The sequence below is a fragment of the Telmatherina bonti genome (assembly GCF_933228915.1).
Source record: "Telmatherina bonti genome assembly, chromosome: 14".
NCBI classification, from domain to species: domain Eukaryota; kingdom Metazoa; phylum Chordata; class Actinopteri; order Atheriniformes; family Telmatherinidae; genus Telmatherina; species Telmatherina bonti.
Genome location: NC_136612.1, coordinates 40,541,330 through 40,568,365, shown reverse-complemented (window position 1 = coordinate 40,568,365; position 27,036 = coordinate 40,541,330). Strand labels below are relative to the sequence as shown.

At 54.6% G+C, this 27,036-nt stretch overlaps 2 protein-coding genes across 7 annotated transcripts in view; one reads left to right on the top strand and one right to left on the bottom strand.

Annotated features, from left to right (window-relative positions):
* Positions 1-12,367, top strand: part of med15 (mediator complex subunit 15) — a 38,184-nt gene extending 25,817 nt beyond the window's left edge. For all 4 annotated transcript variants that reach the window (XM_079252786.1, XM_079252785.1, XM_079252783.1 and 1 more), the window contains 10 exons: positions 1,006-1,104; positions 1,993-2,102; positions 2,756-2,877; positions 3,847-3,981; positions 5,019-5,082; positions 11,185-11,251; positions 11,412-11,569; positions 11,641-11,807; positions 11,920-12,018; positions 12,093-12,367. In XM_079252786.1, the coding sequence (XP_079108912.1) occupies positions 1,006-1,104; positions 1,993-2,102; positions 2,756-2,877; positions 3,847-3,981; positions 5,019-5,082; positions 11,185-11,251; positions 11,412-11,569; positions 11,641-11,807; positions 11,920-12,018; positions 12,093-12,229 (1,158 nt within the window). In that variant the 3' untranslated portion in view covers positions 12,230-12,367. The remainder of the gene's footprint in view (positions 1-1,005; positions 1,105-1,992; positions 2,103-2,755; positions 2,878-3,846; positions 3,982-5,018; positions 5,083-11,184; positions 11,252-11,411; positions 11,570-11,640; positions 11,808-11,919; positions 12,019-12,092) is intronic.
* A 779-nt stretch (positions 12,368-13,146) lies between these two features.
* On the bottom strand, positions 13,147-26,783 carry thoc6 (THO complex 6). Of its 3 annotated transcripts, none has more exons than XM_079252788.1 (13): positions 26,686-26,783; positions 24,928-25,019; positions 24,787-24,851; positions 24,590-24,693; positions 16,710-16,747; positions 16,588-16,636; positions 16,417-16,512; positions 16,237-16,339; positions 15,809-15,858; positions 15,676-15,738; positions 13,550-13,660; positions 13,343-13,471; positions 13,147-13,252 (listed from the first exon to the last, which is right to left on the bottom strand). In XM_079252788.1, the coding sequence occupies exons 1-13, from the start codon at positions 26,698-26,700 to the stop codon at positions 13,172-13,174; spliced, it is 996 nt and encodes a 331-aa protein (XP_079108914.1). In that variant the 5' UTR covers positions 26,701-26,783; the 3' UTR covers positions 13,147-13,171. The 3 variants fall into 3 exon arrangements, with proteins under 3 accessions (XP_079108914.1, XP_079108915.1, XP_079108916.1); XM_079252789.1 differs by having other exon boundaries at positions 16,441-16,512; XM_079252790.1 differs by lacking the exons at positions 15,676-15,738; positions 15,809-15,858.
* Positions 26,784-27,036: the final 253 nt, after the last annotated feature.

Sequence of the window (27,036 nt, the reverse complement as noted above, 5' to 3'; positions counted from 1 at the left end):
TGGAGGGATGGACAGACAGACAGATGGAGGGATGGACAGACAGATGGAGGGATGGACAGACAGACAGATGGAGGGATGGACAGACAGAGAGACAGATGGAGGGATGGACAGACAGAGAGACAGATGGAGGGATGGACAGAGAGACAGATGGAGGGATGGACAGACAGACAGATGGAGGGATGGACAGAGAGACAGATGGAGGGATGGACAGACAGACAGATGGAGGGATGGACAGAGAGACAGATGGAGGGATGGACAGAGAGACAGATGGAGGGATGGACAGACAGACAGATGGAGGGATGGACAGACAGACAGATGGAGGGATGGACAGACAGACAGATGGAGGGATGGACAGAGAGACAGATGGAGGGATGGACAGACAGACAGATGGAGGGATGGACAGAGAGACAGATGGAGGGATGGACAGACAGACAGATGGAGGGATGGACAGAGAGACAGATGGAGGGATGGACAGACAGACAGATGGAGGGATGGACAGACAGACAGATGGAGGGATGGACAGAGAGACAGATGGAGGGATGGACAGACAGACAGATGGAGGGATGGACAGAGAGACAGACAGATGGAGGGATGGACAGAGAGACAGACAGATGGAGGGATGGACAGAGAGACAGATGGAGGGATGGACAGAGAGACAGACAGATGGAGGGATGGACAGAGAGACAGACAGATGGAGGGATGGACAGAGAGACAGACAGATGGAGGGATGGACAGACAGACAGACAGATGGAGGGATGGACAGACAGATGGAGGGATGGACAGACAGACAGACAGATGGAGGGATGGACAGACAGACAGACAGATGGAGGGATGGACAGACAGACAGATGGAGGGATGGACAGACAGACAGATGGAGGGATGGACAGACAGACAGATGGAGGGATGGACAGACAGACAGATGGAGGGATGGACAGAGAGACAGATGGAGGGGAATTCCTGAGGAACGGATAGCTTTCAGTATTTCTGACGTCTTTGCTTCTGAAGCTGGTTCGTCCTGGGATGCAGCAGAATGTGGCCCAGATGCCTCGAGCTGCTCCGAACACCACCCCCTCCATGGCTGCAGGACCGGTGATGACGTCGCAGGTACCGATCCAGACACGCACCTGCCTTGCCTCTATGTACCGATCCAGACACGCACCTGCCTTGCCTCTATGTACCGATCCAGACACGCACCTGCCTTGCCTCTATGTACCGATCCAGACACGCACCTGCCTTGCCTCTATGTACCGATCCAGACACGCACCTGCCTTGCCTCTATGTACCGATCCAGACACGCACCTGCCTTGCCTCTATGTACCGATCCAGACACGCACCTGCCTTGCCTCTATGTACCGATCCAGACACGCACCTGCCTTGCCTCTATGTACCGATCCAGACACGCACCTGCCTTGCCTCTATGTACCGATCCAGACACGCACCTGCCTTGCCTCTATGTACCGATCCAGACACGCACCTGCCTTGCCTCTATGTACCGATCCAGACACGCACCTGCCTTGCCTCTATGTACCGATCCAGACACACACCTGCCTTGCCTCTATGTACCGATCCAGACACACACCTGCCTTGCCTCTATGTACCGATCCAGACACGCACCTGCCTTGCCTCTATGTACCGATCCAGACACACACCTGCCTTGCCTCTATGTACCGATCCAGACACGCACCTGCCTTGCCTCTATGTACCGATCCAGACACGCACCTGCCTTGCCTCTATGTACCGATCCAGACACGCACCTGCCTTGCCTCTATGTACCGATCCAGACACGCACCTGCCTTGCCTCTATGTACCGATCCAGACACGCACCTGCCTTGCCTCTATGTACCGATCCAGACACGCACCTGCCTTGCCTCTATGTACCGATCCAGACACGCACCTGCCTTGCCTCTATGTACCGATCCAGACACGCACCTGCCTTGCCTCTATGTACCGATCCAGACTGGTTTTCATGTCTCCATCCACTGTCCTCCACAGGTACCGCAACACATGTCATCGCCCTCACCTGTGCAAGTCCCCACGTCGCAGATGCCGCCTCCTCCCCAGCCGTCGCCTCAGCCCCCCACCTCACAGCCCAACTCAGCAAGGTTCAAGTTATTCCTCCACCAGACCCTGACAAGTCCAAGCTATGTTTTTACTACTTTTGCGCTGCATGTTTTCTTTTAATCTTAACCGGCCTGTATATCTGAAGCTTTTACTCCCACTTAGCACGTTTCCACGCAGACGCCACGTTTCCATGGAGACGAGATGTTTTCAGCCTCAGCTGTCAGATTCTGAGGCTAAAATGATGTAAAATGAATGTATGAACAGATGAAGCAGCATAAAGAGAAACCAGAAGTTTGTAGAAATAACACATAGATCAGCAGTGACCAAGCCTTTTCTCATCTGCACATCATTCTCTCATGTCTGAAACACACACACACACACCGTCTCCATGTTTCCACACGTCTTCCTGCTACTATCTACCTGCTCTCCTCACTGCAGCACCTCCACCTCAGCTGCATCCCAAACGTCTTCTTGGCTTTATTCCAGCCATAGAGGATCATTATTTTCCTGCTTTTCTCATCACTTGTTGATCTTTGGCTGCTCCTGATTGGACGTTACCATCAGTTTAAGCTCTCTGATTGGTGGAAAGTCTGACAGGAAGTGTCTTCATCATCATGTCCTGGTGGAAATAGAGGTCTCCTAGTGATAGAAATGTGATTTGAAATGTGAATTTTTCTCTGCCTCCTTTCTCCAGCTCTGGTCCCACTCCATCTCCAGGTGGTTTCCAGCCCAGCCCGTCTCCACAGCCCTCCCCCAGCCCAGCGACCTCCAGAACTCCCCAGAATTTCCCTTCACCAGGTCCACTCAACACTCCAGGTAACACAACCTCTTCTGCGTCCTCCAGGCGAACGCTGGAAGATAATTTGATGACACAGTTCCCCTCCTTTTGTATTACAGCCTATCATGTAGCTTAATACCACAGTTGTTACTTCCTCTCAACCAATCACAAACACTCTGTCAGCAGGCCCCGCCTATTTCAAACCACAACAGAGAGCACGTGTTTAGCAAAAGATGTCGCAGCGGGAAGAGTTGGGGTGTTAAATTTATTGACATGCAGTGATAGATGCATCTGCACTGATGCAGACACAAGACATGTTGGATTATAATAACGTTATGTATTCTGACACAGCTTGCATTTGTGCTGCGTGATGCAGTCGGATGCAACAGCTCGACAGATAGATTCCCATGAAAGATCTGAGGCTGGATCTGTTTAGTTCGAAAAACTATAAAACTGAGCAGATAAAATACATCGTTATCCATCCAGGATGTTCTCCATCAGGCGATGAAGCCGCTCGCAGACTCTGTCCTCGTAGAGAAAGCCACCAGAGCTGCACTCAAAATACAGATTTTTCAATGTTTTGATAATTATTAGTGCTGATCAATATGATTTTTTCATTGATATGCTATCCTACTGTAAGCTGGACCAGGAAAAGGTTTTATTGTTCCTGTTGTTAAAGGAGGGGGTGTTTGTGTCTGGTGTGTGGAAAATGGAAGAACTTGGACCTGGCAGTCGGAGGTGGAGATCGGATCTGCCATCAGTCTAGTATATTTATCCATCACAGCTGATTATTCCTGGAACGGCGATGGTTTTTATGGAATAACTTGCTGATCCTTCTCCTCACCACCCATCAGACATCCTGTTTCTCCACACTGAGCATGCTCAGACTGCCGCATGTCAGACATAAACATGCAGAAGTTCCCCTTTGATCCTGATAGATGACTTTCCGTTCCTGACCCGCCGAGCTGCCGGCGAAGAACTAAGTCAGAGTCCTGTCCTGTTGCTAGGTAACCCCAGCTCGGTGATGAGTCCGGCCGGAGCCACGTCCCTGGAGGACCAGCAGTACATGGAGAAGCTCAAACAGCTGTCCAAATACATCGAGCCGCTGCGCCGCATGATCAACAAGATTGACAAAAACGAAGGTGAGCTGCCAACTGCAGGTCTGTTTCCACCTCCAGGTGGGTCCAGGTCCAGGTGGGTCCAAGTCTGTGTTGGTCCAGGTGGGTCTAGGTGGGTCCAGGTGGGTCCAGGTCCAGGTGGGTCCAAGTCTGTGTTTGTCCGGGTGGGTCTAGGTGGGTCCAGGTGGGTCTAGGTGGGTCCAGGTTTATGTTGGTCCAAGTGGGTCAAGGTTGGTCCAGGTCTAGGTGGGTCCAGGTCTATGTTGGTCCAGGTGGGTCTAAGTGGTCCAGGTCCAGGTGGGTCCAAGTCTGTGTTGGTCCAGGTGGGTCTAGGTGGGTCCAGGTGGGTCTAGGTGGGTCCAGGTTTATGTTGGTCCAAGTGGGTCAAGGTTGGTCCAGGTCTAGGTGGGTCCAGGTTTATGTTGGTCCAAGTGGGTCAAGGTTGGTCCAGGTCTAGGTGGGTCCAGGTGGGTCTAGGTGGGTCCAGGTTTATGTTGGTCCAAGTGGGTCAAGGTTGGTCCAGGTCTAGGTGGGTCCAGGTGGGTCTAGGTGGGTCCAGGTCCAGGTGGGTCCAGGTCTATGTTGGTCCAGGTGGGTCTAGGTGGGTCCAGGTCTATGTTGGTCCAGGTGAGTCTAGGTGGGTTTAGGTCTAGGTGGGTCCAGGTCCAGGTTGGTCCTGGTCCAGGTGGGTCCAGGTCTATGTTGGTCCAGGTGGGTCCAGGTCTAGGTGGGTTTAGGTCTAGGTGGGTCCATGTCTCTGTTGTCCAGGTGGGCCCAGGTCCAGGTCCAGGTCAAGCCCGCTGCATCCTCCATGAGAAATGAGAACTTGTTCTCAGGCCCGACAACAAAATGACGTCGTGTTTTTCCGTGTTTGGAGACAGTCCTGGACACAACAGGCGGAACCGTCTTCTGTGTTTGGTAAGACACCCACCCCCCCACTCCCCGCTGCAGGCGAAACTCCTCGTGGAGGATGAAACAAGCTGGAGTCCTGAGAGGTGTGAACTTCAGCTGTCCAGTTTTATTTCCAGGTTTGAATAACAGGAAATGTTTTGTGTTTTCAGACAGAAAGAAAGATCTGAGTAAGATGAAGAGTCTGCTCAACATCCTCACTGATCCTAACACCAGGTACCATCTTCTGGGCCATCCTCATTACGCTCCACATCTTCATCACGCTCCCCATCCCCATTACGCTCCCCCATCATCATCACGCTCCCCATCCCCATCCTCATGACGCTCCCCATCCCCATTACGCTCCCCCATCATCATCACGCTTCCCATCCCCATCCTCATGACGCTCCCCATCCCCAATCTTCATCACGCTCCCCATCCTCATCTTCATTACGCTCCCCATCCCCATCCTCATGACGCTCCCCATCCCCAATCTTCATCACGCTCCCCATCCTCATGACGCTCCCCATCCTCATTCTCATGACACTCCCCATCCCCAATCTTCATTACGCTCCCCATCCTCATCACGCTCCCCATCCTCATCACGCTCCCCATCCTCATGATGCTCCCATCCCCATCACGCTCCCCATCCTCATCACGTTCCCATCCTCATTCTCATGACACTCCCCATCCCCAATCTTCATTACGCTCCCCATCCTCATGATGCTCCCATCCCCACTACGCTCCTCATCCTCATGACGCTTCTCATCTTCATCAAGCTCCCCATCTTCATCCTCATCACGCTCCCCGTCTTCATCCTCATCACGCTCCCCGTCTTCATCCTCATCACGCTCCCCGTCTTCATCCTCATCACGCTCCCCGTCTTCATCCCCATTACGCTCCCCATCTTCATCACGCCCCCCATCCTCATCCCCATCACGCTACCCATCTTCATGACGCTCCATCCTCATTACGCTACCCATCCTCATGACGCTCCCCATCCTCATCCCCATCACGCTCCCCATCCCCATCACGCTCCTCATCCTCATGACGCTCCTCATTTTCATCACGCTCCCCATCTTCATCCCGATCACGCTCCCCATCTTCATGACGCTCCCCATCCTCATGACTCTCCTCATCTTCATCCCCATCACGCTCCCCATCCTGATCACCCTCTCCATCTTCATCACGCTCCCCATCCTCATCACGCCCCCATCCTCATCCCCATCACGCTACCCATCTTCATGACGCTCCATCCTCATTACGCTCCCCATCCTCATGACGCTCCCATCCTCATCACGCTCCCCATCCTCATCCCCATCACGCTCCCCATCCTCATCACGCTCTTCATCCTCATTACCCTCCCCATCCTCTTGACGCTCCTCATCACGCTCCTCATCCTCATGACGCTCCCCTCCCCACAACGCTCCCCATCCTCATGACCCTCCTTATCCCCATGACGCTGTCATCCCCATCACGCTCCTCATCCTCATGACGCTCCCATCCCCATTACGCTCCCCATCCTCATGACCCTCCTTATCCCCATGACGCTGTCATCCCCATCACGCTCCTCATCCTCATGACGCTCCCATCCCCATCCCCACTACGCTCCCCATCCTCATGACCCTCCTTATCCCCATGACGCTGTCATCCCCATCACGCTCCTCATCCTCATGACGCTCCCATCCCCATCCCCACTACGCTCCTCATCCTCATGACGCTCCCATCTCCATCACGCTCCCCATCACGCTCCCCATCACGCTCCCCATCCCCATGACGCTCCCCATCTTCATCCTCATCACGCTCCCCATCTTCATCCTCATCACGCTCCCCATCCCCATCACGCTCCCCATCCTCATCACGCTCCCCGTCCTCATCCCCATCACGCTACCCATCTTCATGACGCTCCCCATCCCCATCACGCTCCCCATCCTCATCACGTTCCCATCCTCATGATGCTCCCATCCCCATCACGCTCCCCATCCTCATCACGCTCTTCATCCTCATTACCCTCCCCATCCTCTTGACGCTCCTCATCACGCTCCCCATCTTCATCCTCATCACGCTCCCCATCTTCATCCTCATCACGCTCCCCATCCTCATCCTCATCACGCTCCTCATCCTCATGATGCTCCCATCCCCATCACGCTCCCCATCCTCATCACGCTCCCCATCCTCATCACGCTCCCCGTCCTCATCCCCATCACGCTACCCATCTTCATGACGCTCCCCATCCCCATCACGCTCCCCATCCTCATCACGTTCCCATCCTCATGATGCTCCCATCCCCATCACGCTCCCCATCCTCATCACGCTCTTCATCCTCATTACCCTCCCCATCCTCTTGACGCTCCTCATCACGCTCCCCATCCTCATCCCATCACACTCCCCATCCTCATCACGCTCCTCATCCTCATGATGCTCCCATCCCCATCACGCTCCCCATCCTCATCACGTTCCCATCCTCATCACGCTCTTCATCCTCATTACCCTCCCCATCCTCTTGACGCTCCTCATCACGCTCCCCATCTTCATCCTCATCACGCTCCCCATCTTCATCCTCATCACGCTCCCCATCCTCATGACTCTCCTCATCTTCATCAAGCTCCCCATCTTCATGACGCTCCCATCCCCATTACGCTCCCCATCCCCATCACGCTCCCCATCCTCATCACGCTCCCCGTCCTCATCCCCATCACGCTACCCATCTTCATGACGCTCCCCATCCTCATCACACCCCCATCCTCATGACCCTCCATCCCCATTACGCTCCCCATCCCCATTACGCTCCCCATCCTCATCACCCTCTCCATCTTCATCACCCTCTCCATCTTCATCACGCTCCCCATCCTGATCACACTCCCCATCCTGATCACACTCCCCATCCTGATCACCCTCCCCATCCTCATCACGCTCCCCATCCTCATCACGCTCCCCATCCTCATCACGCTCCCCATCCTCATCACGCCCCCATCCCCATCCCCATCACGCTACCCATCTTCATGACGCTCCATCTTTATCACGCTCCCCATCCTCATGACGCTCCTCATCGTCATGACGCTCCCCATCCTGATCACGCTCCCCATCTTCATCCTCATTACGCTCTCCATCCTCATGACCCTCCTTATCCTCATGACGCTGTCATCCCCATCACGCTCCTCATCCCCATCACGCTCCCCATCCCCATCACGCTCCCCATCCCCATCACGCTCCTCATCCTCATGACTCTCCTCATCTTCATCAAGCTCCCCATCTTCATCCCAATCACGCTCCCCATCTTCATTAAGCTCCCCATCTTCATCCCCATCACGCTCCCCATCCTCATGACGCTGTCATCCCCATCACGCTCCCCATCTCCGTCACACTCCCCATCCTCATGACCCTCCTTATCCTCATCAAGCTCCCCATCTTCATCCTCATCATGCTCCCCGTCTTCATCCTCATCACGCTCCCCGTCTTCATCCCCATTACGCTCCCCATCCTCATCAAGCTCCCCATCCTGCTCACGCCCCCCATCCTCATCCCCATCACGCTCCCCATCTTCATGACGCTCCATCCCCATTACGCTCCCCATCCTCATGACGCTCCCCATCTTAATCCTCATTACGCTCCCCATCCTCATGACCCTCCTTATCCCCATGACGCTGTCATCCCCATCACGCTCCTCATCCTCATGACGCTCCCATCCCCATTACGCTCCCCATCCTCATGACCCTCCTTATCCCCATGACGCTGTCATCCCCATCACGCTCCTCATCCTCATGACGCTCCCATCCCCATCCCCACTACGCTCCCCATCCTCATGACCCTCCTTATCCCCATGACGCTGTCATCCCCATCACGCTCCTCATCCTCATGACGCTCCCATCCCCATCCCCACTACGCTCCTCATCCTCATGACGCTCCCATCTCCATCACGCTCCCCATCACGCTCCCCATCACGCTCCCCATCACGCTCCCCATCCCCATGACGCTCCCCATCTTCATCCTCATCACGCTCCCCATCTTCATCCTCATCACGCTCCCCATCCCCATCACGCTCCCCATCCTCATCACGCTCCCCATCCTCATCACGCTCCCCGTCCTCATCCCCATCACGCTACCCATCTTCATGACGCTCCCCATCCCCATCACGCTCCCCATCCTCATCACGTTCCCATCCTCATGATGCTCCCATCCCCATCACGCTCCCCATCCTCATCACGCTCTTCATCCTCATTACCCTCCCCATCCTCTTGACGCTCCTCATCACGCTCCCCATCTTCATCCTCATCACGCTCCCCATCTTCATCCTCATCACGCTCCCCATCCTCATCACGCTCCTCATCCTCATGATGCTCCCATCCCCATCACGCTCCCCATCCTCATCACGCTCCCCATCCTCATCACGCTCCCCGTCCTCATCCCCATCACGCTACCCATCTTCATGACGCTCCCCATCCCCATCACGCTCCCCATCCTCATCACGTTCCCATCCTCATGATGCTCCCATCCCCATCACGCTCCCCATCCTCATCACGCTCTTCATCCTCATTACCCTCCCCATCCTCTTGACGCTCCTCATCACGCTCCCCATCCTCATCCCCATCACACTCCCCATCCTCATCACGCTCTTCATCCTCATTACCCTCCCCATCCTCTTGACGCTCCTCATCACGCTCCCCATCTTCATCCTCATCACGCTCCCCATCTTCATCCTCATCACGCTCCCCATCCTCATCCTCATCACGCTCCCCATCCTCATGACTCTCCTCATCTTCATCAAGCTCCCCATCTTCATGACGCTCCCATCCCCATTACGCTCCCCATCCCCATCACGCTCCCCATCCTCATCACGCTCCCCGTCCTCATCCCCATCACGCTACCCATCTTCATGACGCTCCCCATCCTCATCACACCCCCATCCTCATGACCCTCCATCCCCATTACGCTCCCCATCCCCATTACGCTCCCCATCCTCATCACCCTCTCCATCTTCATCACCCTCTCCATCTTCATCACGCTCCCCATCCTGATCACACTCCCCATCCTGATCACACTCCCCATCCCCATCCCCATCACGCTACCCATCTTCATGACGCTCCATCTTTATCACGCTCCCCATCCTCATGACGCTCCTCATCGTCATGACGCTCCCCATCCTGATCACGCTCCCCATCTTCATCCTCATTACGCTCTCCATCCTCATGACCCTCCTTATCCTCATGACGCTGTCATCCCCATCACGCTCCTCATCCCCATCACGCTCCCCATCCCCATCACGCTCCCATCCCCATCACGCTCCTCATCCTCATGACTCTCCTCATCTTCATCAAGCTCCCCATCTTCATCCCAATCACGCTCCCCATCTTCATTAAGCTCCCCATCTTCATCCCCATCACGCTCCCCATCCTCATGACGCTGTCATCCCCATCACGCTCCCCATCTCCGTCACACTCCCCATCCTCATGACCCTCCTTATCCTCATCAAGCTCCCCATCTTCATCCTCATCATGCTCCCCGTCTTCATCCTCATCACGCTCCCCGTCTTCATCCCCATTACGCTCCCCATCCTCATCAAGCTCCCCATCCTGCTCACGCCCCCCATCCTCATCCCCATCACGCTCCCCATCTTCATGACGCTCCATCCCCATTACGCTCCCCATCCTCATGACGCTCCCCATCTTAATCCTCATTACGCTCCCCATCCTCATGACCCTCCTTATCCCCATGACGCTGTCATCCCCATCACGCTCCTCATCCTCATGACGCTCCCATCCCCATTACGCTCCCCATCCTCATGACCCTCCTTATCCCCATGACGCTGTCATCCCCATCACGCTCCTCATCCTCATGACGCTCCCATCCCCATTACGCTCCCCATCCTCATGACCCTCCTTATCCCCATGACGCTGTCATCCCCATCACGCTCCTCATCCTCATGACGCTCCCATCCCCATCCCCACTACGCTCCCCATCCTCATGACCCTCCTTATCCCCATGACGCTGTCATCCCCATCACGCTCCTCATCCTCATGACGCTCCCATCCCCATCCCCACTACGCTCCTCATCCTCATGACGCTCCCATCTCCATCACGCTCCCCATCACGCTCCCCATCCTAATCACGCTCTCCATCTTCATCACACTCCCCATCTTCATCCTCATTACGCTCCCCATCCTCATGACCCTCCTTATCCTCATCAAGCTCCCCATCTTCATCCCCATGATGCTCCCCATCCCCATGATGCTCCCCATCCCCATGACGCTCCCCATCCCCATCACGCTCCCCATCCCCATTACGCTCCTCATCACGCTCCTCATCCTTATGTGTCCGTCTGCTGTGTCATGTGACCTGCAGGTGTCCTCTGAAAACGCTGCAGAAATGTGAGATCGCTTTGGAGAAGCTGAAGAACGACATGGCCGTGGTGAGAAGCTTGCTGAGAGAACAACTTAGCGACACTTGGAATCCCTGAGGAGAATCAGACAGTAAATGCATCACGAGGCATTTAAGTCTGACAGGAGATAGTGAAATGGATGAAGACCTCCAGCGTTCACACATTTATTTGTTTGTGTTGTGCATTTCAGCCGACGCCCCCTCCCCCGCCGGTCGCCACCAAACAGCAGTATCTGTGTCAGCCGCTGCTGGACGCCGTCATGGCCAACATCCGTTCTCCTGTCTTCAACCACTCCCTGTACCGGACTTTCGCTCCCGCCATGGCCGCCATCCACGGACCACCCATCACGTAGGCGTGGCCTCAGACGCACCGATGCCGTGATGCTCATCACCTGACTGACCACTTGCTCTGCTCCGCAGGGGCCCCACCGTCTCCGGGAGGAAGAGGAAGCACGAGGAAGATGAGCGTCAGACCATCCCCAACATCCTGCAGGGGGAGGTGGCTCGGCTAGACGTGAAGTTCCTGGTCAACCTCGACCCGTCCTTCTGCAGCAACAACGGCACGGTCCACCTCGTCTGCAAGCTGGGTTTGTAGTGGAGCGTCCTGTCAGAGGAGAGGATCTCTGGCTGTTCGCATGTGGGAAAATTCCAGCTTCTTTCTGGTGTCGGTTTGTTTACTTCCGGTTTGTTTCGTCTCAGATGATAAGAACCTGCCCAGCGTTCCTCCTCTCCAGCTCAGCGTTCCCGCCGACTACCCAGATCAGAGTCCGCACTGGGCTGACGATGGCGAGCAGTACGGTGAGACCGTCAGTCGGCTTCTGGACCCCGAGTGGCCTGAACCGCATGGTTCTCATTCGTCTCCCGTGTTCCAGGTGCGAACGGCTTCCTGCAGACGGTCCACAGAAACATGACGTCCAAGCTGCTGCAGCTGCCCGACAAGCACTCGGTGACGGAGCTGCTCAACACCTGGGCTCAGAGCGTCCGGCAGGCCTGCCTGTCCGCCGCCTGAAGCCCCGCCCACCCAGCCGTCAAAGACTTGCTGATTGATGCTCGCATCAACCAATCAGCAGCCAGTTAGTCAGCCGAGGTCGTCCTTCTTTCCTGTGGTCCTTGAACGCATCACGGTCCAGTTCTACATGATGGAGGCTGTGGCCAGGGTTCCGCTCTGATCCTCCTTCAGAAATAAAACCTCTTCCTCATGTTGGCTCCTCCCTTCATCATCATCAATAATCAGCTGTTTGACTGGACGAAACCTTCAGAACGGGTCCAGAGGTTCTTCCGGGCCCAGGTAGCCCAGGTCCTCCGTCGGGGACCACCAGGGGGTCACCTGATCAGATGTTCACCGATATCTGATCAATTCCGTTATTTCTAAGCAAAATCAGTTTTCTTCAGGAAGCAAGAACCCAGACGGGGTCCCGGTCCGGGTCCAGGAACCCAGACGGGGTCCCGGTCCGGGTCCAGGAACCTCAGACGGGGTCCAGGAACCCAGACGGGGTCCCGGTCCGGGTCCAGGAACCTCAGACGGGGTCCCGGTCCGGGTCCAGGAACCCAGACGGGGTCCCGGTCCGGGTCCAGGAACCCAGACGGGGTCCCGGTCCGGGTCCAGGAACCTCAGACGGGGTCCCGGTCCAGGAACCCAGACGGGGTCCCGGTCCGGGTCCAGGAACCTCAGACGGGGTCCAGGAACCCAGACGGGGTCCCGGTCCGGGTCCAGGAACCCAGACGGGGTCCCGGTCCGGGTCCAGGAACCTCAGACGGGGTCCCGGTCCAGGAACCCAGACGGGGTCCCGGTCCGGGTCCAGGAACCTCAGACGGGGTCCAGGAACCCAGACGGGGTCCCGGTCCGGGTCCAGGAACCTCAGACGGGGTCCCGGTCCAGGTCCAGGAACCCAGACGGGGTCCAGGAAGCAGAGCCTTCAGTCCGTTCCAGATGAAAAGGTTTATTGGGGGATCAGAAGGAGAGGGAAAAGGCTCTGTAGGACATGTTGGTGAAGACGTCGATGCGGCTGCTACCCCCCCCCACCGTCAGCACCTGAAACACACACACACACACACACCTTTACCTGCCAGAGCCAGTCTGCTGATCTGGGATCAGGTCTCTGTGCTGCGTTCAGGGACCTACCTGGTGCTCGGAGCTGTTGGCGTTGAGCTGCAGCGTGTTGACGCTCTGAGGCGTGCACGGGATCTGGGCTTTGACATCTCCCCCCAGGAGACAGTGGGACACGAAGGGCCCCTCCCCCGCCGCCAGGATCTACACACACACACACACACACACAGCTGGAGATGGGCGTCGGTACTGGATATTTCCTGGACTGAAACCATCTCTCACCATGTCCTGGTGGAAGGCAGCCTGGCGCTGGACGCCCCCCAGAGGGAAGATGGACGTCGGGGACAGGGACCGGAGGTGCCACAGAGACAGAGACGGACCTCCTCCACAGAGCTGTGGAGACAACACGGGTCAGAACCGCAGCCACGGACAACACAGCAGGTCGGTCTGGTGTAATTACTGAAACACTGATTTCAGGTATTAGACCGTAACATTTCAGCAAAACAGGATCGGTCTAATATCTGGATTCATCACAAGCAACAGTCTAAAACCTGCAGCTAGAAGGATCTACTTGGACCGGGTCTAAAGCGGTCCGGCTTTCTAGATCAGTCCTCAGTCCTGGTCCTGCTGGACCAGATCCACCGGTCAGTCCTCGGTCCTGCTGGACCAGATCCACCGGTCGGTCCTGGTCCTGCTGGAGCAGATCCACCTGTCAGTCCTGGTCCTGCTGGAGCAGATCCACCTGTCAGTCCTCGGTCCTGCTGGACCAGATCCACCGGTCGGTCCTGGTCCTGCTGGACCAGATCCACCGGTCAGTCCTGGTCCTGCTGGACCTGTATGCTGCTTGTGACCCAGCCAACCATCAGATTCTCCTCTCCACTCTCTGAGCTCGGCATCTCTGGATCTGTCCTCTCGTGGTCCACATCCTACCTCTCAGGAAGATCCTTCAGAGTATCCTGGTGAGGAGAAATGTCCAGATCACATGAAAACAGGGGAGCCTCAGGGATCGGTGCTCGGCCCTCTTCTCTTTCCACCATACACCTCCTCACTCGGTGCAGTTAGAAACTCTCATGGCTTCTCCTACCACTGCTATGCAGATGACACTCAGCTTTTCCTCTCCTTTCCACCAGACGACACAACGTTTCACTGAGAATATCAGCTTGTCTTGCTGATATCTCTGCATGGATGAAGGATCGCCACCTTCAGCTCCATCTGTCCAAGACAGAGCTCATTGTCTGTCCAGCCAATCCTTCCTTACCCCCACAGATATGTGTGAAGCTCCACTCTATCACACTTGTTCCTACGTCTGCTGCCTGGAATCTAGGTGTCATGGTGGATGACCAGCTGACCTTTAAGGTCCATGTTGCCTCGGTTGCCCGTACCTGCCGATATGCTCTCTACAACATCAAGAGAATCAGTCGTACCTGACAGAACACACGACTCAGCTTCTGGTTCAGGTTCTGGTCTTTCACACATGGATTACTGCAGTTCCCTACTGGCAGGTCTGCCTGCATGCTGGTTAAACCTCTGCAGATGATCCAGAACCAGCAGCACGTCTGGTCTTCAACCAACCCAAACTGGTTCATGTCACTCCGCTGCTAATCGCTCTTCACTGGTTTCCAGTTGCAGAGCATCAGATTCAGAGCTCTGCTTCTGGTTTACAAAACAATCAGACATATCCGGTCTACCTTCACTCCCTAATCCAGACCTACACTCCCTCTCCACAGCTACGCTCTACCAGTGGAAGACGCCTAGCGTTACCATGACTACGTGGGGCTAAATCACCAGCCAGACTCTTTTCCTCTGCTGATCCACAATGGTGGAACGACCTGCAGAGTCCTGATCTGCTTTCAGCTGCAGACTCAGCTCCTCGGTTCTGCTCTTTAACTTTTAGATCCTGCTCCAGTTCTTTACAACAAATATGGTTGGATTCATTCTGTTTTCTAACAGGGCAGAAAAACAGCCTGTTGGTCTCCTGCTTGTGTTCTCTCATCTATACGTCGCTTCGGATAAAATGGTCTGCTCATGGCTGCACAGTAGAATAGAATAGAATCTGTACGTGGAAAAGGGATGTGTCTAATGCCTGGATAGAAACATGGATCTGTAAATCACCGTCTGTCTCATTAAGAAGACAAACGTGTCATTACTGAACTGTGCGCTACGGGCTGACGTATTCTGGACCAGCACTCCTCGGTCCTGGTCCCCGACTGCCGGACCGGACCAGACCGGCACTCCTCATCATGTGACCCAGTCGAAGTAAAAACTTTGTGGGAGGCGTCTTGTTTCACCTCCGTTTGACCCGGCGGCACCTGAACGCATCGCGCGGCGCCGTTTGACCCGGCGGCACCTGAACGCATCGCGCGGCGCCGTTTGACCCGGCGGCACCTGAACGCATCGCGCCTCCTTACCATCCAATCACAGTCTGTGGTCAGACAGCCGATCCACTTCCCGAACTGAGGCCGGGCGCAGTTCTGAAACAGCAGACCTCCATCACTCAGACTGATCGGGTTATTGATCCATCAGGTTATTGATCAGTCTCACCTCGTACTTGTAGATCTCCACACAATGAACGCAGCGCCCCGTCCTGCTGTCTGCAAACATCACCTGCGACTTAATGAGGCTCTTACATCACAAATCTTTCAAGCTCAAACCTGAACACACACACACACACACACACACACACACACACACACACACACACACACACACACACGTTTCTGCTCGTAGACCACCCCAACCCTGCTTCATCTGGGGGCATCTGCCCCGGCGGTCCTGCGGCGCCGCCCTGCGGCTATGACCTGCCCTGATCGGGGTGGGGGGGTCTTGGTGTGTACGGACTCCCTGGATGATGTTTCCTCAGAAGAGTCGAGCCAGACGTTTATTACCTTCAGTTTTTGTACTGAAGGACAGAAACGCCAAAGTAGGGAGCGTGTTACATCATCACCACCAACATGGCCGCTGCTTCTCACCCCACATCCTCACGGCGCCATCCTCGCCGCCCGACAGAAGCTCCGCCTCCCGCTCCCTCACGCACACACAGTGCACATAATCTGAGTGACCCTGAAGAACTGCCTGAGGACACACACATGGTAAGTCGCGGGACTGTTGCTATGACAACGGAACTGGCGTTGGGAGGAAACTTTAGTCACCGTGGCAACAACACGAGGACACACCTTGAAGGAGCCGTGCTCCAGGTCCAGGATGTGGATGTTGTTGTCTCCGGCGCCGATCACCAGACTGTTATCCTGACAATACACACACAGCAACACCATAAGGGTGTGCACGTGTAGATGTGTGTGCGCATGTGTGTGCGTTCTTACTCCGAGGTTCAGGACCATGGAGTTGATCTCCGGGATCTCCAGACTGGATCTGCAGAGACGGGGACAGACAGGCGTGTCATGGTGGTGTCTTCATCACTAATCCCAAGCGGAGTCTTCCTCACCTGTAGTTGGGTCTCTTCGTCCACAGAGTCTTCACATTCTGAGGAGACAAATCGTCCACAGCGTCACACACACACACCTGAAAAACCCAGCATAAAGATGGCGGCTCACAGCGCCTCCTGCTGGAACTGCTGCACAGAAACACGATCATGAAACTTTTATATTTGCGGAATTTGTTTTTGTTTTATAGTAATTATCAAGTTAAAATTAAACTCAGTAATTATCAGGACATATCGGGACATATCGGGGACGTGTCGGGACATATCGGAACGTATCGGGGACGTATGGGGGACATATCAGAACGTATCGAGGACGTGTCGGGGACATATCGGAACGTATCGGGGACGTGTCGGGACGTATGGGGGACAGATCAGAACGTATCGGGGACATATCGGGACGTATGGGGTTGTGTCGGGACATATCGGAACGTATTGGGGACGTATGGGGGACATATCGGGACGTATGGGGGACATATCGGGACATATGGGGTTGTGTCGGGACATATCGGAACGTATCGGGGACATATCGGGACGTATGGGGTCGTGTCGGGACATGTCGGAACGTATCGGTGACGTATGGGGGACATATCGGGGACGTATGGGGGACATATCGGGGACGTATGGGGGACATATCGGGGACGTATGGGGGACATATCGGGGACGTATGGGGGACATATCGGGGACGTATCGGGTCGTATGGGGGACATATGGGGACGTATCGGGACGTATCGGAACGTATCGGGGACGTATGGGGGACAGATCGGAACGTATCGGGGACGTATGGGGGACAGATCGGAACGTATCGGGGACGTATGGGGGACAGATCGGGACGTATGGGGGACATATCGGAACGTATTGGGGACGTATGGGGGACATATCGGGAACATATCGGAACGTATCGGGGACGTATGGGGGACATATCTGGACGTATGGGGGACATATCGGGACGTATGGGGGACATATCGGAACGTATCGGGGACGTATGGGGGACATATCGCGACGTATGGGGGACATATCGGGGACGTATAGGGGACATATCGGGACGTATGGGGTTGTGTCGGGACATATCGGAACGTATCGGGGACGTATGGGGGACATATCGGGACGTATGGGGTTGTGTCGGGACATATTGGGACGTATGGGGGACGTATCGGGACGTATGGGGGACGTATCGGGACGTATGGGGGACATATCGGAACGTATGGGGGACATATCGGAACGTATGGGGGACATATCGGAACGTATCGGGGACGTATGGGGGACATATCTGGACGTATGGGGGACATATCGGGACGTATGGGGGACATATCGGAATGTATCAAGGACGTGTCGGGGACATATCGAAACGTATCGGGGACGTGTCGGGACATATCGGAACGTATCGGGGACGTGTCGGGACATATCGGAACGTATCGGGGACGTATGGGGGACATATCAGAACGTATCGAGGACGTGTCGGGAACATATCGGAACGTATCGGGGACGTATGGGGGACATATCGGAACGTATGGGGGACGTATGGGGGACATATCGGGACGTATCAGGGACGTATGGGGGACATATCGGAACGTATCGGGGACGTATGGGGGACATATCTGGACGTATGGGGGACGTATGGGGGACATATCTGGACGTATGGGGGACATATCGGGACGTATGGGGGACAGATCGGAACGTATGGGGGACAGATCGGAACGTATGGGGGACGTATGGGGGACGTATCGGGGACGTATGGGGGACGTATGGGGTCGTGTCGGGACATATCGGAACGTATCGGGGACGTATGGGGGACATATCTGGACGTATGGGGGACATATCGGAACGTATCGGGGACGTATGGGGGACATATCTGGACGTATGGGGGACATATCGGAACGTATCGGGGACGTATGGGGGACATATCTGGACGTATGGGGGACATATCGGAACGTATCGGGGACGTATGGGGGACATATCGGGACGTATCGGGGACGTATGGGGGACATATCGGGACGTATGGGGTTGTGTCTGGACATATCGGAACGTATCGGGGACGTATGGGGTACATATCGGGACGTATGGGGTTGTGTCGGGACATATCGGAACGTATCGGGGACGTATGGGGGACATATCGGGGACGTATGGGGGACATATCGGGGACGTATGGGGGACATATCGGGGACGTATGGGGGACATATCGGGGACGTATGGGGGACAGATCGGAACGTATCGGGACGTATGGGGGACAGATCGGAACGTATCGGGACGTATGGGGGACAGATCGGGACGTATGGGGGACATATCGGAACGTATTGGGGACGTATGGGGGACATATCGGAACGTATTGGGGACGTATGGGGGACATATCGGAACGTATTGGGGACGTATGGGGGACATATCGGAACGTATTGGGGACGTATGGGGGACATATCGGAACGTATTGGGGACGTATGGGGGACATATCGGAACGTATTGGGGACGTATGGGGGACATATCGGGACGTGTCGGGACGTATGGGGGACATATCTGGACGTATGGGGGACATATCGGGACGTATGGGGTCGTGTCGGGACGTATCGGGGACGTATGGGGGACATATCTGGACGTATGGAGGACATATCTGGACGTATGGGGGACATATCGGAACGTATCGGGGACGTATGGGGGACAGATTGGAACGTATGGGGTTGTGTCTGGACATATTGGAACGTATCGGGGACGTATGGGGGACATATCGGGACGTATGGGGGACAGATCGGGACGTATGGGGGACAGATCGGAACGTATCGGGGACGTATGGGGGACAGATCGGAACGTATCGGGGACGTATGGGGGACAGATCGGAACGTATCGGGGACGTATGGGGGACATATCGGGAACATATCGGAACGTATCGGGGACGTATGGGGGACATATCGGGACGTATGGGGTTGTGTCGGGACATATCGGAACGTATCGGGGACGAATGGGGGACATATCTGGACGTATGGGGGACATATCGGGGACGTATGGGGGACATATCTGGACGTATGGGGGACATATCGGGGACGTATGGGGGACATATCTGGACGTATGGGGACATATCGGGGACGTATGGGGGACATATCGGGGACGTATGGGGTTGTGTCGGGACATATCGGAACGTATCGGGGACATATCGGGAACATATCGGAACGTATCGGGGACGTATGGGGGACATATCGGGACGTATGGGGTTGTGTCGGGACATATCGGAACGTATCGGGGACGTATGGGGTACATATCGGGACGTATGGGGTTGTGTCGGGACATATCGGAACGTATCGGGGACGTATGGGGGACATATCTGGACGTATGGGGGACATATCGGGGACGTATGGGGGACATATCTGGACGTATGGGGGACATATCTGGACGTATGGGGGACATATCGGGGACGTATGGGGGACATATCGGAACGTATCGGGGACATATCGGGGACGTATGGGGGACATCGGGACGTATGGGGGACATATCGGGACGTATGGGGTTGTGTCGGGACATATCGGAACGTATCGGGGACGTATGGGGGACGTATCGGGACGTATGGGGGACATATCGGAACGTATCGGGGACATATCGGAACGTATCGGGGACATATCGGAACGTATCGGGGACGTATGGGGGACATATCGGAACGTATCGGGGACGTATGGGGGACATATCGGAACGTATCTGGGACGTATGGGGGACATATCGGGAACGTATCGGGGACGTATGGGGGACATATCGGGAACGTATCGGGGACGTATGGGGGACATATCGGGACGTATGGGGTTGTGTCGGGACATATCGGAACGTATCGGGGACGTATGGGGGACATATCTGGACGTATGGGGGACAGATCGGAACGTATCGGGGACGTATGGGGGACAGATCGGAACGTATCGGGGACGTATGGGGGACAGATTGGAACGTATCGGGGACGTATGGGGGACATATCGGGGACGTATGGGGGACATATCGGGACGTATCGGGGACGTATGGGGGACGTATCGGGGACGTATGGGGGACATATCGGAACGTATGGGGGACATATCGGAACGTATGGGGGACAGATCGGAACGTATGGGGGACAGATCGGAACGTATCGGGGACGTATGGGGGACATATCTGGGACGTATGGGGGACATATCGGGACGTATGGGGGACATATCGGGACGTATGGGGTTGTGTCGGGACGTATGGGGTTGTGTCGGGACATATCGGAACGTATCGGGGACGTATGGGGGGACATATCGGGGACGTATGGGGGACATATCGGAACGTATGGGGGACAGATCGGAACGTATCGGGGACGTATGGGGGACATATCGGGGACGTATGGGGGACATATCGGAACGTATGGGGGACAGATCGGAACGTATCGGGGACGTATGGGGGACAGATCAGAACGTATCGGGGACATATCGGGACGTATGGGGGACAGATCAGAACGTATCGGGGACGTATGGGGGACATATCGGGGACGTATGGGGGACATATCGGGGACGTATGGGGGACATATCGGGACGTATGGGGGACATATCGGGACGTATCGGGTCGTATGGGGGACATATGGGGACATATCGGGACGTATCGGGGACGTATGGGGGACAGATCGGAACGTATCGGGGACGTATGGGGGACAGATCGGGACGTATGGGGGACATATCGGAACGTATTGGGGACGTATGGGGGACATATCGGAACGTATTGGGGACGTATCGGGGACATATCGGGAACATATCGGAACGTATCGGGGACGTATGGGGGACATATCTGGACGTATGGGGGACATATCTGGACGTATGGGGTTGTGTCGGGACATATTGGAACGTATGGGGGACATATCGGGACGTATGGGGGACATATCGGAACGTATGGGGGACATATCGGAACGTATCGGGGACGTATGGGGGACATATCGCGACGTATGGGGGACAGATCAGAACGTATCGGGGACATATCGGGACGTATGGGGTCGTGTCGGGACATGTCGGAACGTATCGGTGACGTATGGGGGACATATCGGGACGTATGGGGGACAGATCAGAACGTATCGGGGACGTATGGGGGACATATCGGGGACGTATGGGGGACATATCGGGTCGTATGGGGGACATATCGGGTCGTATCGGGACGTATCGGGGACGTATGGGGGACAGATCGGAACGTATCGGGGACGTATGGGGGACAGATCGGGACGTATTGGGGACGTATGGGGGACATATCGGGACGTGTCGGGACGTATGGGGGACATATCGGGACGTATGGGGGACATATCGGGACGTATGGGGTCGTGTCGGGACGTATCGGGGACGTATGGGGGACATATCTGGACGTATGGGGGACAGATCGGAACGTATCGGGGACGTATGGGGGACAGATCGGAACGTATGGGGTTGTGTCGGGACATATTGGAACGTATCGGGGACGTATGGGGGACGTATCGGGGACGTATGGGGGACATATCGGGACGTATGGGGGACAGATCGGGACGTATGGGGGACGTATGGGGGACAGATCGGAACGTATCGGGGACGTATGGGGGACAGATCGGAACGTATCGGGGACGTATGGGGGACATATCGGAACGTATCGGGGACGTATGGGGGACATATCGGGACGTATGGGGTTGTGTCGGGACATATCGGAACGTATCGGGGACGTATGGGGTACATATCGGGACGTATCGGGTTGTGTCGGGACATATCGGAACGTATCGGGGACATATCTGGACGTATGGGGGACATATCTGGACGTATGGGGGACATATCGGGGACGTATGGGGGACATATCGGGGACGTATGGGGGACATATCGGGGACGTATGGGGGACATATCTGGACGTATGGGGGACATATCGGGACGTATGGGGTTGTGTCGGGACATATCGGAACGTATCGGGGACGTATGGGGGACATATCGGGAACATATCGGAACGTATCGGGGACGTATGGGGGACATATCGGGACGTATGGGGTTGTGTCGGGACATATCGGAACGTATCGGGGACGTATGGGGTACATATCGGGACGTATGGGGTTGTGTCGGGACATATCGGAACGTATCGGGGACGTATGGGGGACATATCGCGACGTATGGGGGACATATCTGGACGTATGGGGGACATATCGGGGACGTATGGGGGACATATCGGAACGTATGGGGGACATATCGGGGACGTATGGGGGACATATCTGGACGTATGGGGACATATCGGGACGTATGGGGTTGTGTCGGGACATATCGGAACGTATCGGGGACGTATGGGGGACATATCGGGAACATATCGGAACGTATCGGGGACGTATGGGGGACATATCGGGACGTATGGGGTTGTGTCGGGACATATCGGAACGTATCGGGGACGTATGGGGTACATATCGGGACGTATGGGGTTGTGTCGGGACATATCGGAACGTATCGGGGACGTATGGGGGACATATCTGGACGTATGGGGGACATATCGGGGACGTATGGGGGACATATCTGGACGTATGGGGGACATATCGGGGACGTATGGGGGACATATCGGAACGTATCGGGGACGTATGGGGGACAGATCTGAACGTATCGGGGACATATCGGGGACGTATGGGGGACATATCGGGACGTATGGGGGACATATCGGGACGTATGGGGTTGTGTCGGGACATATCGGAACGTATCGGGGACGTATGGGGGACATATCGGGACGTATGGGGGACATATCGGAACGTATCGGGGACGTATGGGGGACATATTGGAACGTATGGGGGACGTATGGGGGACATATCGGGAAGTATCAGGGACGTATGGGGGACATATCGGGACGTATCGGGGACGTATGGGGGACATATTGGGGACGTATGGGGGACATATCGGGGACGTATGGGGGACATATCGGGGACGTATGGGGGACATATCGGGGACGTATCGGGGACATATCGGGGACGTATGGGGGACATATCGGGACGTATGGGGGACATATCGGGACGTATGGGGGACATATCGGGACGTATGGGGTTGTGTCGGGACATATCGGAACGTATCTGGGACGTATGGGGGACATATCTGGACGTATGGGGGACATATCGGGGACGTATGGGGGACATATCGGAACGTATCGGGGACGTATGGGGGACATATCGGGAACGTATCGGGGACGTATGGGGGACATATCGGGACGTATGGGGTTGTGTCGGGACATATCGGAACGTATCGGGGACGAATGGGGGACATATCTGGACGTATGGGGGACAGATCGGAACGTATCGGGGACGTATGGGGGACAGATCGGAACGTATCGGGGACGTATGGGGGACAGATCGGAACGTATCGGGGACGTATGGGGGACATATCGGGACGTATCGGGGACGTATGGGGGACATATCGGAACGTATCTGGGACGTATGGGGGACATATCGGAACGTATCTGGGACGTATGGGGGACATATCGGGACGTATGGGGTTGTGTCGGGACATATCGGAACGTATCGGGGACGTATGGGGGGACATATCGGGGACGTATGGGGGACATATCGGAACGTATGGGGGACATATCGGAACGTATGGGGGACAGATCGGAACGTATCGGGGACGTATGGGGGACATATCGGGGACGTATGGGGGACATATCGGAACGTATGGGGGACAGATCGGAACGTATCGGGGACGTATGGGGGACAGATCAGAACGTATCGGGACGTATGGGGGACATATCGGGGACGTATGGGGGACATATCGGAACGTATCGGGGACGTATGGGGGACATATCGGGACGTATGGAGGACGTATCGGGACGTTTGGGGACAGAAGAGGATCTTGTAGGATACGTTGGTTTTCCCACATGAGAAAATGGACCAAACGGACCATCCTCTGGTCCATCACTGGTTTAGCCGGTTCTGTTTCTGGTCTTGTTACCTTCTTGATGAGCTCGGTCCAGCTCCAGGCGCTGATCTCCCCGTTTCCTGCGCTCAGCAGGATGCCGTTGGAGGACAGAAGACTGAAAACCGGCCCTTCGTGAGCTGGAGGACGATCACGTAACTGATCAGATATTGACTCGGAGATCGGCAGTGACCCAAACCAAACCCACTAACCAACAGTATTTCTGGACTCACCTGTGAAGGTCAGGACTGGTTTGTGGTTTGCTGACGTGGCCTCTGGACTCAGAGCTGCTGATAGGCTGAAACACAAGGTCACACAGGTGAACTTTGGTCCAATGACAGGTGAGTCTGATGGGGTGCGTTTGTTTCATCCACCTGAACAGGGCGATCTCTCCGTAGTTGTTTCCAGCTGCCAGGAAGCGTCCGCAGGGAGAGAAGCTCTGAGAGAAAACCGACATGTGGAGGAGCTGCAGGGCAGACATCAGCACTGTTTACTGTTGTTTATTATTGTTTACTGTTCTTTGTTATTGTTTAGTGTTTGCCTCTGTCTGTTCTGTCATTTATATTGTTTATTTTCACAATGGCTGTTTATTTTTGTCCATCATAATTACATTACATCTTGTTTCAATGGAGCTCGCATCGTGTCAAACAGAAAACACCTGCAGGCGTCATGTTTCTATACAGCTAACATTCAGTTAGCATTGCTACGTCTGGTTAGCATCATCTGGGAGGAGACTATTAACACTGCATCACTGTGTCAAAGTGCGCATGCCTGGGTTTCATCGGAGTCCAGCTTCTCGTACATACATACATACATACATACATACATAGACTCATTTAGCGCTGGAGAGTGAACCAGCGTCGCCGCCATATTGGATGGGTTTCTGCTTTCAAGTCTTGCCGCAGATTCAACGTAGTTTTCCCACAAAACTGTTTTTTGTGGAACAACGCATATATATTACACACAAACACTTTTCTACATAACTGGTTTATAAATAATGTTAACACAGTGAATAATCTACTAAATGATAAATTTTACTCCTATGAGGTGTTTAAAAGAGCGAGATGAAGAGAGAGAGAGAGAAGCTCAGTGTATCAGGAAGTGTCCCTCAGCAGTCTAAACCGATAGCAGCATAACTGTTCCGGCTAACTGTCCAGCGCCATTATCTTCTTCAGCTGGGGCACATAAAGATGGGAGATATTGATGACGCGTATCAAGATGTATGTTCTCCATCTTGCGTTTGTTTATTTTCATCGTTACATCAAATAAATTACAACGAGCTAACAACACGCAGAGTAGGCTACTAACATAAGCCATCTAATTGTGGTCAAGAAAAAGTTCACTCCTGAGCTCACCCCAATTCTGCATCCTTCAAGCCAAGTGATGCGCTCAGGTGAGTGCAACTATGTGTACCTTTTGCATTCACACCCATGGTGACAGACCCTCCACCCAAGTGCCAATCAAGCGTGCACACATCAGCATAGTCTCAAACATTACAAGATGGCTCCTACAATAACTAAGCTAACCATCCCTAGCTACAGGACTTATCAGAATATTTTAACATAAAAGCATGTAGTTTTTTAATGTTTTACAGTGATCTGTATCATAATATCTCTGCCCTTCGTAACAAACCAAACTGAGAAAAATCAGGTAAAAATCAATTAAGTTATTGTTGTGGTTGGACCTACACCTTTCAGATAAATGGATTGGAGGCGCATGGAGACCCATCCAAGATGGCGGCGCGATGTGACGTCACCGCGTAGAGGCAGCGTGATGCAACGCGGCTATGTATATTATGTCTATGTTTCTAACGTTCACTTCGGTCACGTGACCCGACAGAAACAACAAGCTGTGATTGGCTGGTCTCCTTCAAACGAACACTTTAAATCAGCAGCAAAATGCTAGAAAATCCAGAATTACAGACATCAGCTTCAGATGTTTCACATTATCATCGAAGTGCTTTAAATCAGCTTTTTTAAATCTTTTATTTTGACCATCAGTGGGAATATTTTAATGTAATTGTGAATCGCAGTTTGGTTCAGATCTTTCATAACTAAACGATTTAAAGCCGCGATAAAAACAGAAAAAAGTGTCGGATCAAACAGCGCACGAGGAATTAGCATCGAGTTTACCTCCACTGGACCCATCCTGGCCTTAAGAATCGTCCAGAACCGCAGGAAAAACCACAAAGTGCAAACTGCGGAGAAAAGGCGCCTCAGGACGGGAAAGAATGAACGAGTCGCGGTAATATGACGTCAGATGGTCGTAAAGCATCATGGGACATGTCGTACAGAGCTGCAACTTCCCTCTGCTAAAACATCTGATCTTGTACTGTATGGCAGGGGTGCCCGAGGTCAGTCCTCGGGATCGACCATCCTGTAACCTTTAGATGCAACCCCTGTCCAGCACAGCTGAGTCAAACAGCTGAACTCCTCTTCTGCACGTCATCCGGCTCTGCAGAGGATGCTAACGAGACACTTATT

Coding starts and splice junctions, on each gene's coding strand:
- thoc6 (XM_079252788.1), bottom strand. Junction 15,859..16,236: donor TGGCGCCGTGAGGATGTGGG/GTGAGAAGCAGC, acceptor TGATGTTTGCAG/ACAGCAGGACGGGGCGCTGC. Junction 15,739..15,808: donor TGGAGATCTACAAGTACGAG/GTGAGACTGATC, acceptor CTGCTGTTTCAG/AACTGCGCCCGGCCTCAGTT.